Source organism: Manis pentadactyla, chromosome 5 (assembly GCF_030020395.1).
Source record: "Manis pentadactyla isolate mManPen7 chromosome 5, mManPen7.hap1, whole genome shotgun sequence".
Lineage (NCBI taxonomy): Eukaryota > Metazoa > Chordata > Mammalia > Pholidota > Manidae > Manis > Manis pentadactyla.
The window spans coordinates 151,642,041-151,661,191 of NC_080023.1; the positions used below are offsets into that span (position 1 = coordinate 151,642,041).

Consider the following 19,151-nt stretch of genomic DNA (forward strand, 5'->3'; position numbering starts at 1 on the left):
CACTTAGCTGGTCCTTGTCCCTCTCTCCTTGGAGCGGGCAGGACCCCAAGGAGCTATGGCTTCTCACCTTGGCTAGGACATTACACCCGAATGAGTCTTGAAGCAAGAGTTTGCCAGGCAAGCAGATGGGGGGGGGCATCTCAGGAAGTGGGGACACAGCGGACAAAAGTACCAGGGATAAAAGCTTCTCTAAGGAGCAGGAGGTAGGCTACCGTGGGAGAGCAGGCCTCAGCGAACGCATGGGGAGTGCAGCGTGGGACAACGTAGCAGGGGAAGAACTGCCTCTGCTTCCTGCAAGAGTAACAGGCAGAGACGCCGGGGATTGAGGGGTAGGCACGGCCACCACAGGGCATCCTGTCCAAACCACACAGGGCAGACAGCCACTCTGAGAGAGGAAGGGAGATGGGTTGTCTGCTGCACATGGCCGAGCAGAGCCAGGGCATCACTCAGGAGATATGGGGAAATAAAAATAGATATCCTAGCTCCAAGTCTCGGAGGCCCACAGAATGCCACCTGTAACTTCCCGCAATTCAAAACCACAACAAATCCAAACTGGATGGGCTACTTGGCAGAGCTCTCAGCAAGGAGTACGAAGCATATTTATGCTTCCATTTATATGCAATTTCCAGAAAGACAAATCTACAGAGACAGGAAGATTAGTGGTTGCCAGGGACTGGGGAGTTTGGAGCAGGATGGCCCCTAGGAATGGGGCTTCTTTTTGGGGTGATGACAACATTCTGGGATTAGGTAGTGGCGATAGTTGCACAATTCTGTGAATAGCCTAAAAATCGTTGAATTATATGCTCCAGCTAAGAGAATTGTATGGTATGAGTATTACACCTCAATAAGGCTGTTATAGTTAAGAAAAGAAAAGATAAAGGAAGACACGGTCATGGTGGCCTGCCCTGCCCTGCAGTGCCCCGCACCGCACCTTGTCCACCTCACAGGTGGCTTTGAATTGACACAGTCTAGGGGAGATGGTTAAGGTGATGAAGAGGTCAGAGGGCAGCCCTGAAGCTGTGGTCATGAAGGTGACGTCACCGGCCTGGACAGGTGGAGGCTCAGAGGGTCAGGACTGGCTCTCAAGTTTGCAGAATGATCTCAGACAGGCCTGTGGGGGCTCCTATGAGACCCTGGGCTGGGGAGGAGCTCTGCAAAAGGTTTCTCATGCTCTTACGTCATCTATGAATAGCTGAGGAAGGAGCTGGTGGGCCCAGAGCTCTCTGGTGACTCCCTAGGCGGAAGCCAAGGAGGCCAACCTCCCCCACAGAGAAGGTTAGCCAGGAAGACTGCCGTGTGCTCCCACTTCCCAGGTAGAAAGGTGTCAGGGTATAAGAAGTGGCCAAAAGGGGCTGCCGGGCTAAGATGGGGTGAGCACTGCCATGCGGGTGGGGGCCTGACAGGCCATCAGGTGAAACTGCTCCCTGCCTGGCCCCAAGCTGAGGGGAGAAGGGAAGGGTGGGGGCTCTGGAAAGGGGCTCAAATGGGGCTTTGCTGGAGAGGAGAGGGTGGGCTGGGTGCTGGGAAGCCCTCAGCCATTTCTTCCTCCCAGAGTGCCCCAGGGTCCTAGTTTGTCAGTATGAAGTGGGTGGTGTGTCCCCAGGGCTGCCCAGGGATGTCCCTGGCCATCCGCTCACCGGTCCTGGAGCCGGTCCTGTGTGTCCTTCAGCCGGGCCTTCAAGTGACGGATGCACACCTCCTTCTGCTGCAGTGGGGTCAGGTACTGCTCAGGAGTTGGGGGCTTGATGCCATGGTTGTCACTGCACAGTGTGTACTTCATGGAGCGCCTGTAGGAGACGTTGGCCATCAAGAAGGGAGGGAGGGAGGAAGAGGCTGGGCAAACACAGCACTATGCTTCCAGGGCGCAAGGGACACCAGCTTAACCATCTGGGTCCCATGGCTACCGGTGGCTCCCTGCCAGCTGCCCTCACAGGGCCTGTGTGGGCATGAGAACACTCTGGAAAGCAGTTTTATTAAAGCTCTTCTGAGTGATGACCACAGTGGGGCGCTCAAGGCTTCTCTAGTTAGGCATATTGCAGAGCATGTGCACAAGGCTGGCCCCAGGAGGGTTACTCTACCGACACCATCTCCATCAGTCCAGTCCAGTGGTATATCTCAGAACTCTGGTGTCTACTCCCCAACCTAGGAAATGAGTTTGGGGGCTGGAGGGTGCGTGGAGGAACTCCCACACAGAGCTGAGAGCTCTCAGAGCCTGGTCTGTAGGACCAGGAGGGGGACCAGGGGGAGCAGACATGTGTATGCAGGCATGGCTGACACTCTGACACCCTCCTCACCCATCCTCACATATACATGGGTTTGTAGGATCCGCCCACATGCTTACTTCCTGGAATGCACATCAGAGTACACCGATTCCCAGTCCGTGTGCCTGCACGCCTGCGTATGTGTACCCAGCCTGCACCTGTGCATCCCCACCATCTTCCTGCTGCCCTCACGGGCACCCACAGGTACTAGCACACTAGCCCATGCACGTGTTCATGCAAATGCATGCAGACCCTTTCCAGTCACATGTGTGAGCACCCTTGGTTCTGGGCACTGACCGGTTAACAGCTGCACCAGAGGTGGTACCAGGCTGGGCATGCAGTGCTCCCAGCACCGGGAGGCAGAGATGTGCGTGTGTGGCAAGCACACCCTGGTGCCGCCAGCACAAAGGTGGAGAAATTCCCAACCAGTAGAAGCAGTTTTCACCCAGGGAAGGACAGCACCCCAGTTCCACCAACAGACCTCCATTCACAGCTTCCTGCCTGCTAGTTGTTCTATTCATAGGGAAACCTGCTTGGATCTTGGCTTAACCTGGGCATGTTCTTGTGCAACTTGGCGAGGCCATGCTGCCATCCAACTCTGCCCTTTAGGGGATGGGGACTCACAGGTTTAGGAGAGGGCAATGATATTTTAGGGCCTGGAAAAGACGGACCCTGGCGAGGCCCATTTGCTGAAGCAGCCAAGTTAGCAGCAGTTTTAAAAGCTTTGTGGAAGCTGCCTAATGTTTACTGAAGGAAAAGTATTTGTAAATTGTGAACTGTTGAAGAGCAGGTGTCAACAGAAGTGGAGAGAAGAAGAAACGATTCTCTTCTATCTACTCAACTCACGGTCCCTGGGTTTAACTCAATTCAAAGCATACCCTGGCCTGTTTTCTGCACGGCAAGGGGCAGAGGAGTGGCATGGGCTGGGAGCTGGTGGATTCCCCCACTGGTGGGCTCTGAGAAATCTCCCTCCAAAAGAGAAGCCAGCCAGCCAGGGCTATGGACCTCAGATGGCCCTGAGGCCCCCACACTAGTCCTGTAGACAACCTGGTGCTCCACAAGGCTAGATGGACACAGATATGTGGTGAGTAAAAAGTGGTCTTTCCCCCATGCCCAGGGGTGGAAGAACGAGGATTAAACTAGTAAGAATTGAGGGGGGGAGAGGAGGTATCTATTTCCACGTTTTCCATTTGCTTTCCTGAGTGTTTTTCCCAATATAACATTTAACACTCATATATTTTTAGTCACTAGCTCCATCTTTGTGGAAAAAACATATTTAACTGAGAAGAAAAATATACTATACTTCATGTCTCTCGGCTATTTGTGCCTTGGAATGCCTGGCTATTTGCCAGAAGGCCAGAGCTGAGGCCAAACACTCATGGTGGGCAACGAGACCCTTCCAGGGAAGCAGCTGCCAGTCTTGGGGTCGGGACAACCCCTGTGGGTGCAGTTATGATACATGTTGCAAAAATCTGCTACTAATGAAAAAGTATGAAAGTTGCCAATTGAATACTTTTTAAAATGTAAGAAATATATTAATCTCACGGATGTCTCTGTCTTCCAGGGTGGGGTTTCTGCCAGGATGCTGGGCCATGAGTCCTGCACACCTGTGTCACCTGTCATGCACGTCATGGTAGAAAACTCTGAGAACTGATGCCTTAGCGTGATCTGGACGTTACTTCACACAAGTGACACCTCTGCAGGAAGGGACAAGAGTAGCCTTCCCGGGAGGTGCTCTGGCCACGGGAGCTGCTGGTCAGAGTCTCCGGGCACTCCCTTGCCCAGAACTTTTAAGTTGGACCAAAGTCCTAGCGATGGCAGTTACCAGTTACCAGCCACCTGCAGATACCAGCTCACTGAAGGGTCCAGTTGTTAGCTCCATCCCATAGATAAGGGAACGGAGACTCAGGGCTGGGAAATGACAGAATCCCAAGCCTGTGCTCCCCTGACTGCACCTGTATTTCGATGCTGAGAGGCAGGATATGTGCCCATTACAGCTCTTACTTCTTGGTCTTTGAGGACCCACAGCTTCCCTTAACCTGCCTCCCCAACTGGTCCTACTTTTCAAATTTCTTTCCGCCTTCCCTGAGATTACAGACTGGCATATACTGCATTTTAACACCCTTCACTTTCCAAGCCAGCTCCCCCTTTGCCGCTGTCCAAGGGTTCCCTTGGAGGAGCAAGGTAACAGACACTGAAAGTAGCCTCCTAATGCTCATTCTTGCCTTTTCCCCAACAGAACTCCATCTTTGTTTGGGGTGGTGCTGTACTGGGGGAAACACTAATTCCACTGTGTTACCTGGCCCTGCAGCCAGACTCAGTCACATCACCCAGTTCCAGCCAGCAAAGGGTGGACAGAATTTCCTGGGGAAGTTTCTCAGAAAACATGAACCTCTGGCTGGGGGAGGAGATTTTGGCCTTTCTGCCTCTTCCTTCCTGGACCTGAAGCAGCCTGAAGCCTGGTGGTGTAGGAGCCATCCTCTAATGACGAGGACAAAAGCTGCACCTCATGGGTGCTGGAGCAGGAAGATGGGAATTAGGCCCCTGGTACTCTGGGGAGACGCCTGCCTCTGGGCCTGGCTCTGAAGCATCACCCCGAGCTTGTGTAAGCTGCTCCCTTTGCTTCTGTGCAGTAGGGTGTTTCCATAGCTGCCTTACAGACAGGAATTGAGGCTCAGAGAGGAGTGAGCTGCTCTAGGTCACACAGCCAGTGAGTGTGCTGGTCAGGATAGTGGGAACACCCCCTCCCGCCAGCCCCAGGGCACCCAGGTTCTAGCCAGCTGGGCAGACCAGGCCGCAGAGAAGGGCCGTTACCTGGGGGTGGGGCTGCTGTCACTGCCCTTGCAGGAGCCCGAGTTGCTGCTGCTGCTGAGAGAAGAGGTGCCGTAGGCATCCCGCATGCTCACGGGGGGAGAGGTGCGCCTGGAGGCAGGGAGAAGGGGCAGGGGCTCGTTCTGGTTGGTGGGCAGCTGCGGACACTGGGCAAACACCGCCAGGCCACTGCGGCCCAAAGGGCCCCCACTTTGGGGTCACCACCAGGGAGAGAAGCAGAGGGGAGAGGGGGACACACAGACAGGGCGACAGAACAGACAGTGCAAATCAAGATGGAAAACCAGGAGGCCAGTCCTCCCGGCTCCCCAAAACAAGAACAGAGGCTGGGCAGGGCTGGGGGCTAAGGCTGGGGTCTCATCTGCCCTTACCAAGGGTTTACAACTTCCAGGGTCCCCTATGTCCAGGGAGGAGGTCCCTGCGTGCCCGGACTGAGATGGAGGTGGGAAAGAATGGGGCAGGCGGGAGCAGGGCCAGGCGGAGGGCGCAGGGACAGGAAAGGCCAGGGAGGCCAGATGGGCCTGCGCGGAGACCGCGCTCCAGTAACTGTGACGACCAACCAACAGTCTCGCTGAGGGTGCGAACCCAGCAGTCAGTTCTTCAGGACACTTTCATACCTCGTGTCATTTGAGCCCTTGAATGGTCCCAGGAGGAGGCCAGGGTTAGCAAGCCCATTTTAATGTTGGGCAAATGGGGGAAACGACTTGCTCAGACATCCTGCAAGTTGGTGGCCGAGTGAGGACAGAGGCCCTCCTCGCTCCTGCGCCCAGAGGCCGAGGTTCTGGGCAAGGGAGACTCACCTGCGGGATCCAGCAGAGGCCCGTCTACTGCCCGGCAGGGACATGGCCATGAGGCTGCGGGTCCGGGTGAGGGGCGGGATGGTTGGTGTCCCCGGGGCTGAGGAGAGAGGGCGCGTTGGGGAGGCCGTGGGGAGGGCCGGGCCGGGCCACGTCATCCTCTCGTTGGGGCCGCCGCCTGGCATGGCTTCTCCTCTCACCCTTCAGCAGGACACCCCCGGACTGAGCAAGGGCCTGGTGGGCAGGCTCTGGCCGCAGCTGCCTCCAGTGAATTTAGCAGGCTCTTGCCACCTGACTTAAAGTCACGACTGTCAGAGCCTCAGGGGTGGCCAGATATCAGGGGCCCACCCCTGTGTTCTCCAGACGCGTGAGTGTGGAGAGAGCCAAGGCCACTCGAACTTCAGGGTGGTGCCTCCTGACCCCAGAGCGGCACTGAGTCCTCTACGCTATGAGCCAGGTCTCCTGACCCCTGACCCCTAGGCCCCCACCCCCGTGCTGGCCAATCCTCCCTCCTCGGTGGGGATGCAGGCTGGAGGACTCCTGGAGCAGGACCAGGAACCCCGAATTAGGCTGGGCTAGTCTTGACGTCACCTTCCCAGAGCGCCCGTTGGCACATGGCTTCTGTCTATAGGGGAGACAAGACAGACCAACATACCAGCACACGTGTAGAAAGACATATGGATACATATGAACACAAAAGGTACCATGTCCCTGCTATTATTCCAAGACATGCCACACAGGTCTCAGTGAACATGCTCAGGGGGCCTGCCTATGACACGGGACATGCAGCTGGGCCCTCCCACACATGTGCTGCACGCAGGCACGCCCACACCCCTCCATGCAATCGTGAGTGCTGATTTTGGTATGCACCAGGAGCTCATGGTACAGGCCCAAAGCAGAAAGGAAGGGGACAGTGCGAGCAGAACCCCTCCCCTGGGGATGTCTCAGTGGGCTGGCTCTGGTAGGAAGGGACTGTGCCTGCAGAGATGTCTCCTTGGTCCTCTTGACAAGTGGGTAGGGGGACTCAGGCTCTCTGGTTTCTGCCAGGAAGTCCCTAGGCCCCTTTCCTGGGTAGGAGCTTGAGGTCCAAGGGCAGCTCTTCAGGAGTTTAAGGAAGGGAGAGACTCCAAGTGGGGCTGGGTGTTAGCTGTTGTGGGGACTGGCATCAGTCCAGAGCGCCCTGAGTCTGGGGTGGAGGGGCCAGGGCTCTTTGCAGCCAACATGCTAGTCGCCTGCCCACACCAGGACCCCAGTTCTCTTCTCCCATGTTCAGAGCAGGGACTAAGGACAGTAGCCTGGGGTACAGGACACTTGACCAAGCCCCACTCTGTGCCAGACCCTGCACCAAGCACGTTACATACATTACACCATCGACTCCTCCCAACCATCCTATGAGGAAGTGCTGGGATCAGTCCCCTTACAGATGAGGAATCTGAGCCTCCTAGAGGGAAGGGACTTGCCCAAGTCACACCCTCAATGTGTGGCAGGGCCACCCTCTGAACCAGGGCCAACCCCAGATGCTGAGGGGCTGGGTTACGCAGCCTGGAGTCCCTGGCTGAGGGCACCACCCTTCCCATACCAGGGTCCCGGGGGAGCCTGGTCGTCCTGACCAGTGCGGGGCTGCCTCCTGAGTGGACAAAGGCGCTGCTCAGGTGGCCTGTTTCCTGGCTGTGACACAGAATGCAGCCTGTTCCCCTGGAGGGCCTGGACACAGCCAGCATTGTCTGTGTCTGGAGGTGTCGGGTGCCGGGTGCAGGAGCTGCCAACACCATGCCTGTCACCTGAGCTGCTCACCCCAGCTTGGTGACATGTCTCGCCTGTCATGCCCCACTCACCCAGGCAGGGCCTCCTGGAACTGTAGCGCTGGCCCTGGGGGAGGAACCACACGCAGGGCTGGGCAGACAGTGGCGCTCCCTCACACTTGCCAGGAAGGCCTCCAGTGGCTTACCACCTCCCAGGCATGGGAGGGCCTTGACCAGGAGCAGCTGTGGGGGTGACGATCCTCCCTGTGGGTGGGCGGAGCTTCCAGGATCCTGTCATTGACTGAACCCTTCTGTGGCCAGGCAACAGCTGAATGCTTTTGTGTGCCTTAGCCCTTTACTTCAGATAGCGATCCTTCAAGATAGGATTTGTTACCACATTTAGGCCCAAGGTTGCACAGCTACAGGTCTGACCAGATCCTGGCTTCTAGCCCCAGTCAGTGGGGCTTCACTGGCCACCTACCCCACCACCACACCCAGCCTCACTCCCTCCTTTCTTGCTTTTGGGAGGATGCAAAGAGGAGGCTGTGACTTTGGGAGGACTTCTGAGCAAAGGCAGGACTCAGACCCCAGGACAGGGCAAGCCAGCTGGGTGAGTGTTGCTAAGGAGCTAGGAAAGTCCAGTTCAAGGTCGAGGCCTAGGTGGTGGGAGGCAGGCAAGATGCCCGGTTTGCCTTGGAGCTGCATGTGGCCTTGGCACAATGAGGGCTTTGTCCCCACTGTCTCTGCTCCTACCTTGCTTGGCAACCCCACACCCCCCTCCCCTTGGGCTCCCCCTTCCTTCCTCTCTGGCCCCAGGGGTAGGAAGGGGACTGCATTTGTACTCAGATGGAGCCGACGGTCTCCTGGGAGGCCAGAGCCAGCCATTCATCTGGTCCAGAGGTGGAAGTGGCATTTCCCCTGCTGGGACAGGGCCTTGCAGACGGGGTCCCCCATGGGAGGGCAGAAGCCACCCAAAGGGAGCCACCTCTCCGGGATCTTACTCGGAGGCCTTGGTGTACACTCCATGCCCTCTCAGGTCCTCCTTCCCCTCCAGGCCCCAGAGAGGAGGCAGGTTGCCATGGCATCTGTCACCATGCCACCTGCTTGGCCTGGAGTCCCACAGCCGGTCCCCAGGTGGCCAGAGGCCACCACTTGGAATGGAAGGTGGAGAGGAAACCCTTCACCATGGGGAGCTAGGCTGCGAGTCTCATCACCTCAACTCCAGAGTGAGCCCCGCACCCCTGCCTCCAGCCTTCCTCCATTTCCCCAGGCCGCCCACACCGTGGACACCCTGCTGTACCTGCCCCTTTGATCAGTCCCTCATATGCCCATTTCCTCAGGGCCTACAGTGGGGGGCCAGGAGATACAGCCGGATCCAGGCAATGGGGGATGGAAGGATGCAGTGAGAGAGTCAAACATGTGGGCTCAGCTCCCCGCTTTGCCACCCTCTGGTGCCCCAGGCAGGTCATACCACTCCTTGTAACTTCCTCATCTGTAAGTGGGGCTATGACAGAATGAACTCAGGGGGTGACTGGGATGGGGTAACACACACACAACTCAGTCCAGTGCCCGTCATACAACACACACTCAAAAATAGGAATTGTCAGTATTTTGAAAGTAGGTAATTGTAATGCAATGTGAGCTTCAAAACAAACACATTCAAGGTATAATGGTGGCCTCAGAAGGATCAGGGAAAACTCCAAAAAGAAATTTAAACTGGGTTTTGAAGGATGAATAGGAGTTTACCAGGCAGAGACAGCAAATGGGAAGGAAAAAGAAGCTTGGGCAAAAGCAGTGAATAATTCAACAGCATGGCTGATCAGGAAACCAGGGGGCTGGGGAGGGCAGAGGACAGTGTGGGTGGGCTGCAGAATGAGGCAGGGCTGGGCTGCATAGAGCCACAGAGCCAGGATCTCAGCCTGCAGGGAAGGGCTTTAAAATGGGGACGGACACAATCTAATGTGCAGTTTAGAAAGCCCCTGGGTAGGAGGCCTTTGTGGACTATAACCTTCAAGGGACAAGAAGAGAGGTAGGGAGACCAGTTAGGAGGTTATCAAAAACTCCAGGTATGAAATTAGAAGGGCATGTTCCAGGGCCACAGCAGGAGCAAGGGAGGAGGGGGCCTGGAACCTCCGCAAAATTTACAGAGGCCCCAGATAAGTGAAAACTGGGTAAACCTTGATGTTGGCATTCCAGGCCTGCTCATCTATACCCTTTCCAACCTGCCTCGGCAGCCTGCTGACCCCCAGGAGAGCCCTGTCAGTCATGCCCATGTCCCCGCTTGGGCTGTCTGCCCAGCCTGCGGCACCTCCCTGCCCCATCATCATGCACACATCACGTGCTTTCTGCCCCTGCAGGTCTTTCCTCCTGGGACTTCTCCTGTCACTTACTGTCTTGACCATTTAGCATGCCATGCCTTGGGTTGAAACGCAGGGACCACCACCCTCTGGGGGATTTCATAAAAATAAACACAACCAACATACAACTGTTAGTAACATAATGGTTTGAACAGGCACATTTGATAGACTAAGGGATTGGATTAGATGGACTCTCAGACACTTCTGGGCACAACGTGCTCTGATTCTAGGGCTGTGAACAAGATAATGGGTTTCCAATTGATGCTTTCTTCCCCTTCAAAACCGTGGGCTTCCAAGTTTCAGTTTCCATCTCTGTAAAATGAAGAAGCTGCATACTTCAAAGAGACACGATGGTATTTTATTCAATTAGCAAGTTGTGAGGGAGAAACCAGGTACTTGGGTCAATCTAATATTCTGGCTAAGTGAACATCCTTGTATGCACTATAAATTATCTTTTTTGAAAACACTTGGCCATCAACAAAAGAAGAAAGACATCTTAAAACCCAAGGGAACAGAACAATCTGTGTCTGGCGACTCAAGCCTCTGACAGCTGTAGAAAGCGAGTCCCACAACCAATAGGACAGAACTTGGGAGGGGCCCTTTCTGCCAAGGCAACACTAGAATACAGAACATTCCACCAGGCAAACCGCAGAGTGCGTGGTGCTCCTAGAAAGCCAAGGCAGACAGAATCAGGAGATGGGAGTCTGGTCCGGGAAGCTTCCAGCAGCCACACTCTGGGTTTCCAAGGATTAGTGTTACCAGGGCTGTTCACGGTTGACGAGTCCAGTAAATGTTCCACTGGCTTCACTATCTCATTAGCCACTGCCGTCCTCTGCACTGTCAGTGAAACCTGGGACATTTCTTCTTGGACTTGGGAGTAGAAGCATTCGCTAGCTCCATTCCCGTGTCCTGCACAAGATGCCCTCAGAGCTGGAACCACAGATGGGAGCCACAGGACTCCACACTGTGGCAACCCCAGGACAGTGACAGGGCAGACCCATGACCTGGCCAAAGGCTGCAAGGGCTTTCCGAGGCAACCGGGAAGGGATTGAAGGCTGAGGCAGCCACCACACAGGACGTCTTCAGTGACTAGAAAATACCAGAGCTTGGAGCACATTGAACCCAGTGGTCCTCAGACCTCCCTGAGAATCCGCCTCTGGGGCTGCTGAGCAGGTGGACTTCCCCCTTTCATCTGGAGAGGCTCCTTGGTATCTGTTCTACATATGGAAGGTCTGAACAAGGCTGATTTCTCAAGAGGGTTTTGCAGTTTAAAATCTACGTACTATATATATTCTACAATGAGGCCCTCCCTCACATTGACTAGGATGGTTTACAGTCACAAGAACAGACAGTGAGTATAGGTGAGGGGTGGAGACTTCAGAACTGTCATGGTTGCTGGCAGGGACATAAAATGGCATAGCCACTGTAGAAACAGTGTGGCAGTTCCTCAAAAAGTTAAACATAGACAACAGAACAAAAGGCATCCTATATTATGGGATAATATATTTGCAAGAGATTTACCCAATAAGGGGTTTTAACATCCAAATTATATGAAGAACTCATACACCTCAGCATAAAAAAAGCCAAATAACTTGATTTAAAAATGGGTGGAGGACTTGAACAGACATTTCTCCAAAGAAGAAATACAGATGGCCAATAAGCATATGAGAAGATGATCCCCATCGCTAATCATCAGGGAACTGCAAATCAAAACCACAGTGAGGTATCACCTCAGTCAGAATGGCCACTATCCAAAAGATAAGAAATAACAAGTGTTGGTGAGGATGTGCAGAAATGGGAACCCTCCTGCACTGTTGGTGGGAATGTAAACTGGTGCAGTCACTGTGGACAGAAGTATGGAGGTTCCTCAGAAAACTAAAAACAGAAATGCCATATGATCCAGTAACTCCACTGTTAGGAATTTACCCAAAGAAGACAAATCCCTGATTCAAAAAAATGTATGTACTCCTATGTTTATTGCCACATTATTTACAGTAGCCAAGATGTGAAAGCAAACAAGGTATCCATCAACAGACAAATGGATAACAAAGAAGTGGTATATATACATGAGGGAATATTACACACCCATAAAAAAGAAAAGAAATCCTGCCATTTGCGACAACATGGATGGACCTAAAGGGTATTATGTTCAATGAAATAAGCCAGGTGGAGAAAGAAAAATAGCACATGATTTCACTTGTGGAATCTAAAAAAAATGACCAAAACAGCATAGTCCATAGACACTGAGAAGTGACTGGTGGTTACCATGGGATAGGGGTTGGGGTGAGTGGGTGAGGAGATAAAGGGGGACAAAAATTCTCAATCACAATATAAGCTGGTCACAAGGAGGGTAGTACAGCATGGAGAATATAGCCAGTGATTCTGTAACATCTTCCTATGTTGACAGATAGTAACTGCACAAGCAGTGGTAAGGATGTAATGTGGGTAACTGTTGACCAATCTGTTGTATACTTGAAACCAATATAAGATTGTATATCGACTACAATTTTAAAAAATGTTAAACATAAAATTACCATAATTTCACCAGTAGTTACATACTCCAAAGAATAGAAAATAGGTGTTCAAACAAAAACTTGTACAGGAAGGTCTATAGCAGCACTATTCACAGTAGCCAAAAGGAGAAACAATCTAAATGTTCACCAATGTCCAATGAATGGATAAATAAAATATACACACACACAATGGAATATCATTTAGTCATACGAAGGAATGTAGTACAGATACATGCTACAACATGGATGAGCCTTGAAAACATTATGCTAAATGAAAGAAGGCAGACACACAAAAAACGTAGATTGTATGATTCCATTTGTATGATCTGTCCAGAGTAGGCAGATCCATGGAGATAAAAAGCATATCAGTGGCTGCCAAGGGCTGGGGCAGGAGGACTAGGGAATGGCTGTTAAGGGACATGGATGAGGAAAATGCTTGGAATTAGATAGTGGTGATGGATACACAACTTTGTAAATGTATCACACCACCCTGATTGTACATTTTAAAAAGGTAAATTTTATAGTATGTGAATTATATTGTGGTGAAAAGCAAATTTAAAAAATCTGTATAATGTATCTTTTAAGTGAACAGTTATAAAAGGACAGGCATGGTCCAGAAAGGCGTAGGGGATTGTCCAGGATGGCTCAGCAAGTTGCCTCAGGGCGGGAACTGGAAGCAGCCCTCCTCCTTCCACCCGACTTCAGGTGGCCAGGCCCAGGGCTGGGCCCAGGGCACATCCTGGTGCTCCTGACTCTGGGCCAGCCTGGAGGAGACAGGAGACTGAGGCTGCCCCTTTGCAAGCATTTGCAAATCCACAACCGCATCTGATCCTCGCAAGTTCCCCATGGAGGGAGGCCAGGTAGAGACCAGTGCATCTGACCCATGGGAAACCGAAAGCTTGCAGAGGTTGTGAGACTGGCCAAGGTCACACCTTGGACTTCCAGGTCATGGGTACCTGTGTTTCCACTGCACCATGAAGGTCTTGTGATACAGTAGGACTGGGATTATTAGGTTGCCCATGAGAGCAAAAATCCACTTTCTCGGGAGACTCTAAGACCACGGGGGAGAGCCAGGGGTTACAGCCCTGCATCCTGGGCTTCTCATGCTTCCATAGAAGCAGGACACCACAGAAACAGGAGGTAAGTAGGTAAGAAAGGCTGCTTAAAAAGAAATTCTTCATGTGCCGTCTCCCTAACCAGTGGAAGTCTCTCCCTGTTCCTCCAAGAATCAGCCGTGTGGGCAGAGGAGAAGCCCTCACCCTGAGGGTCGCTGTTGTCAACCCTTCCAACAGTTGTTGCTACCCACCCACCATGGGAGACCTCTGCCTCCTGGAGCCTTGGGCCCTTGAACTCTTTGAGTCTCATCTGCCTTGTGCTTTCAGTGGGAATCACGCTCCTGACCTGCCTGTCTCTTCGGGCTCCAGCCACAGCAATGAATGGAAGCATGAGGAAGTTCTTAAAACAATTGGGATTACTGCCAGAACCTCTTGAAGGGAATCTCTCTTTCCCTTTCATCAGAGATTGTCCCTGCTTTATCACTACCTCAGGGCAAGTCAGAGCACACCCAGAGGGTGACTCTAAAATTCCTAGTACCCAATGTCAGACCAAGTGCCCTGGGGCATCTCTCCAGGGCCATGCCTGCAGGCTTCCTCTCTGGTGAGGGGGCCATGGGAGGAACACGGTTTCCATCCCTCCACCACCCCAGCTGCTCCAGGGCTTCCCCTCTACAGACACCCATGGTGGGGTGTGGGAAGCCAAGGGGCTGTGGTTCCAGCCCCAGCTCGGGGCTGCCTGGCAAGTGGCTCCTGGCAGATGGAGGCCTCTGTCTCTATGGCTTCTTTCTTTTTTCCAGATCCCTGCCTCGGTTCTTAGGACCCTTGAGTCAGGGCCCCACCACCATCCCTGCATTTACCCCCAAGTAGCAAGAGAAGTTAAAACACTCTCTTAATTCTAGAATAGAGAGGATCTTCAGTAGACTTTGTCACAACCTGTCATTTTATAGAGAGAAACAAACCCAGAGAGTTTGTGATTTGTCTGAGGTTGCTCATCAAGTGGGGGACAGAGCCTGGGCTGGGAGCTCAACTCCTGACTCTAGTGATGAGACTTCTGCGCTGCAGTGCTCGCCTCCTGCCTCCATTTGAATCCAGAGAAAAGGCCAATGAAATAAGAACAAAGGGTAGCTTTTTGAGTAAAGGAGTTGTGGAAGGAAAGTCTAGGGGTAAGATAGGAGGAGTTCCACCAACTTTAAGGCAGCTCTCAAATGACATGTAATAAAATATACATTGAAATCAAGGCCCAGAGAAGAAGGGAATGCCACAGCCTGACCACAAACACACACATGGCAGCAGCAACAAGGTTCAGATCCAACTCCAAGCTTCCTCTGGCCACCAGTGTAAAATGACTTATGCCTAGTCTCGTTCTCATGGTTAAGGAAGAGCAGGAAGCAGACTAGTTCTTTAGGAGAAATAAAGGTCTCCTCAAATGAATGCTAAAAGAAACGTTTTTCCTTGGGATTTGCTGTAGGGGAAGAGGACTGTCCACTGGAACCTGGAAGGAGCACCTAAGAGGGAAAAGGCAGTGCCCGCAGGGCTCACCTCCTCCCTGCATGGGCTGTGCCTCACTGACATGAGAGTGAAGGACCCGAGGAACAAAAGGACCATAGGGCAAAAGGCATGTGGAGATGTTGTCTGATCTGCCTGGGACAACAGCCCCTTTTCATGGAGAGAGCTCTCCACCCAATCTGAGATCAGAGCGCTTCCATCTTCCTGGGAATCCAAATAAGGAACCAGTGAACTCCCTCTCCCTCTCTCTCCCCCTGCATGGCATTTCATGACAGTCTAGTCCAACTGCCACATTCTATAAGCAGAAAACCGAGGACATGCCGAAGGCTACTACGTGAGCTACAGGAGCAGAGGACGTGAGGCTGAAGGTGGGCCAGCTGATTCCAACCCCCTAACCCTTCTGGGCATGCTGCTCCTGTCGGAAGCCAAGAGTCATCTATCTCTTTGAAGTTCCTGGAGGCTCCGCATGGAGGTACTAGCCCAGCTCACCCAACCATTCCCGTTTCAGCCCAGGAGCCATGCACATCAGCATCCTGCATCTCTCCTCCCAGATCCCCATTTTTCTCCAACTGCCAGCTTCCCTGCCATCCTCAGCAGCTGATCCCTGTCCAGCTGATCTCCAAAGGCATTTCCTGTGTCAAGTTGAATTCTTTCACCTCCGCTAAGACCCAGGGCCTTTGACAGGGCCCAACATGGCTTACACTTCCTGGAGGACGATGAGTAATTATAAGCCCCCTCCTTTGGGGCTTCTTGATCTTCTCTCTGCAGAAGCTGCCCCATCCTGTAATTTAATTAATGTGATTTTAAAAGGCTTTAAAAGGGAGACTCTGCAAACATTTATGTCCTATTTCGAAAGTCCTTTGTCTCAGAATGAGCTTTTCCCTCTGTCGAGAAGCCAACCAACTCAACAGAAAGAAACCATGGCTTTGGGCTCAAATATACCTGGATTTTCATTCCAAATTCCATCACCCACTGTTTTTATGACAATAGGAACACCACTTTACTTCTCTAAGCCTTGGTCTCCTGCTCTGTAAAATGGGGCTAATGATAGTTTCTGTGCACGAATATGGTCATAATCAACAATAATGCATATTAAATGTGTAGCAAGACCCTGGCATGGGGAAAGCACTTGATGAACAGTAGGAATTATTTATTTACCTAAATGCATTCTTACTTTTAATGTTATTCATATTTATTACATCTTTATCCCAGCCCAAAATCTTGATCTGAAATATTGTAATAATTTATATCTCAGGAATCCCTGACTTCAGAATCATTTATAACTACTGAGGTCTGTGGGCAAAAAAAAAAAAAGAAAAAAAAAGAAAAAGAAAAAGAAAAAAAACTTACAAACCAATCATTGTCTACCCAACAACAGAATGTCAGGACATTGTCACTTTGATCTAATGTTTTAAAATGAGCACATCTGAAATATGAACTCCTGATCCCTTTAGAATATGAATCAGACCATGTAGTGATTCTGCTCAAAACCTTTTCCAATGGGCCCATCTTGGAATAGAAGCCAAAGCCCAACCTTCAGCTGATGCAGAGCCCTGCATCCTGCCCCCACCCCCTTCTCTCTCTGACCTCACCTGCCACTCCCCCACATTCATGCTAATCTGGCCACACTGCCTCCTTGCACAGTCCCACGCAGGGCCTTTGCATATGCTGTTCCCTGTGCCTGGAATGTTCTCCCAGATCTCTGCCCAGTGTGTTCTCCGTCCCTCTTCTGGTCTTTGCTCAAACGTCACTTTTTCAGTGAACCTTCCTCAACCACTTTGTCTAAAATGTACCTTTCCCTCCCCCAGCACTCCCTCCCTCACTCCTCATGCTTTATTTTCTCCACAGTCCTTAGCAACAGCTAATATATTTATGTGTTTATCTATTTTGTTTATTGTTTCTAGAATATAAGCTCCAGAAGGTTAAGGATATTTGTTCATTTTGTTCTTTATTTAATTCCCAGAGCCTAGACTGGTGCCAAGTATACCACTGGCCCTCATTAAATATTTGCTGACTGGATAAGTGGGTCTGCACTCACTTGGGTTGATGTTACTACCCAAGTAAGCATGCGCTTCTTAACAAATCAAAAAAGGGGCTGAAAAAACTCTGTAGCTGTTTATAGTTTATAGTTCTTTTTACACATGGTGTCTAGGTGGGCTTGTCACCCTACTAGATTATGAGCTGGAAGGGTTTTAGTCCTTTCTGAATCCTCAGTATCTAGCAGGGACTGGAATAAAACTCTCTACGGTGTCTTAAGGGGAAGGATGAAAACAGCAGTTTTAAAGCTGCTGTTCAATCAGTATCTTGCCGGGCACTGTCCTGGGTGCCCCACATCTATTCTCTTAATTCACCCTACATCCCCCGTAGGCTAGGGAGTGTTCCCTCCACTTTGCCACTAAGGAAGCTTAGGCTCCAGAGGCCAACTGGTGGCAAGTAGGTGGGAACACTGGGAGTAGAACTCAGAACCAACCCCAGCTGCCTCCAAATTACATCTCCATGCTCAGAAAATCCAGTTAGTTGGGTCAACAGCTCCAAATCCTGACAGCTGCCTCCAAAGAAAGATGAAGATACACAGCTACAGTTGTTTCTCATTATTTGCAGATTCTGTATTTGTAAATTCACTTACTAAAATTTATTTGTAATCTCCAAATCAATATTCTCAGTTCTTCCATGGACATGCACGGAACAGTGATGAATTTGAATTCTCTGATATGCACGTTCCCAGCTGACGTTGAACACAGTGGCCTGGTTTCACTGCTCATAGTGTGAGCAAGTGTCCTTTCTGCAGCCTATTCAAAATTTTAATAAGTTTGTGTTTTCTGGCTATTTTACTACTTAAAATGGCCCCAAGCACAGTGCTAAAGCACTGTCCAGTGTTTCTGTGTATGGGGAGGCTGTGATGTGCCTTATGGACAAAAACATGTGTGTCGGATGAGGTGTGAGTTACAGTGCTGTTGACATGAGTTCAGTATGAATGAATCAACAATACACATCAAAGAAGGGAACTGTAAACAGAAACACACATAAAACAAGGTTATGTATCGATCAGTGAATGAAAATGTTGTGACCCAAAGCTCTCAGGAGCCTCGCCCTGTATTTCCCCTTGGAGCAAGTGCAGTATCCGCTAATTCAGGGTTTGCCGAGGCTTTATCAAATGCAACTATTGCAAATAATAAGTATCAATGGTACTAAGCACAGCTATCCAGCACACAGACTTGCACACAATAGGTGTAGTTGTGTTTACACACAAGCGTGCACACGTAATTGCATTCATCTATGTGTGCTTGGCTCCACATAGTAAACACTGCCACCAGCACCAGCAGGGCCCCTCCTGGAGGTGAGATGACAATGTGCAAGAGCACCAGGGGTAGAGTCAGACACCCCTGGATTCAAATCCCAGTTCAGCTGGGAGTTGTGTGTCCTCAGGCTAGTCACACTCAGGACCAATTTCCTTATACATATGTGAGGTTCATCGCTGTTATAACAAGAAAGTGAGGCTGTGCAGGTCAAGCTGCCAAGTGCAGTACCTAGCACATGACAAGCCACAGCTGGGATAGTTCCTGGCAGACAGTAGGACAGCCTTTTAAGGCCTATGTGTTTGTGTAGGGCATGTATGGGAAAGCCAAATTTAGGGCTGCCTCCTCCTTAGCAGACTGACCTTCCTGCTCTGTAGGCCTGGGCCTCCTGCTCAGTGCCGTCTCCGGCAGTATTTGTAGACCAGGAGTTAGGGACCCAGTGGGTCAAATCCAGAAGGTGCTCAGAGGCAGGTCCTTTGGGACTCCACAGGTCCCAAACTAGTGATCGATAGGCCATATTATGCCTGTGGACTACTTTCCTTTAGCCTGCATGTATATATATTTTAAGTCAACATTTATAAATTGAGAGATTCCACATTTGAAAAATCCAGATTTCTGGCTTTTCTTAAACCCAAAGATCTTGCAGCTCTGCGTCTGCATTCCTGTGTGGCAATGACAGGCTGAGGCTGAGAAATGGCTCCTTTTTGCCAGTGTTCTTACTAGTGTTCTTGCTCTTATACCTGGGCTATATTGTTTGTTAGCTACCTAGCACTAGAGTTTGGAACCTCTGGACTA

At 51.3% G+C, this 19,151-nt stretch overlaps 1 protein-coding gene across 8 annotated transcripts in view; it reads right to left on the reverse strand.

Moving 5' to 3' along the window:
- Nucleotides 1–19,151, reverse strand: part of SNPH (syntaphilin) — a 34,648-nt gene that overhangs the window by 4,661 nt on the left and 10,836 nt on the right. The window contains exons 3-6 of one of the 8 annotated variants that reach the window (XM_036924820.2): nt 7,723–7,756; nt 5,891–5,987; nt 5,076–5,282; nt 1,638–1,787 (exon numbers count right to left, since the gene is read on the reverse strand). In XM_036924820.2, the coding sequence (XP_036780715.2) occupies nt 1,638–1,787; nt 5,076–5,282; nt 5,891–5,940 (407 nt within the window). In that variant the 5' untranslated portion in view covers nt 5,941–5,987; nt 7,723–7,756. Of the gene's footprint in view, nt 1–1,637; nt 1,788–5,075; nt 5,283–5,890; nt 6,273–7,722; nt 7,757–19,151 lie in introns of those variants that run through there. The other 7 variants (XM_036924822.2, XM_036924819.2, XM_057502829.1 and 4 more) reach the window with 7 other exon arrangements.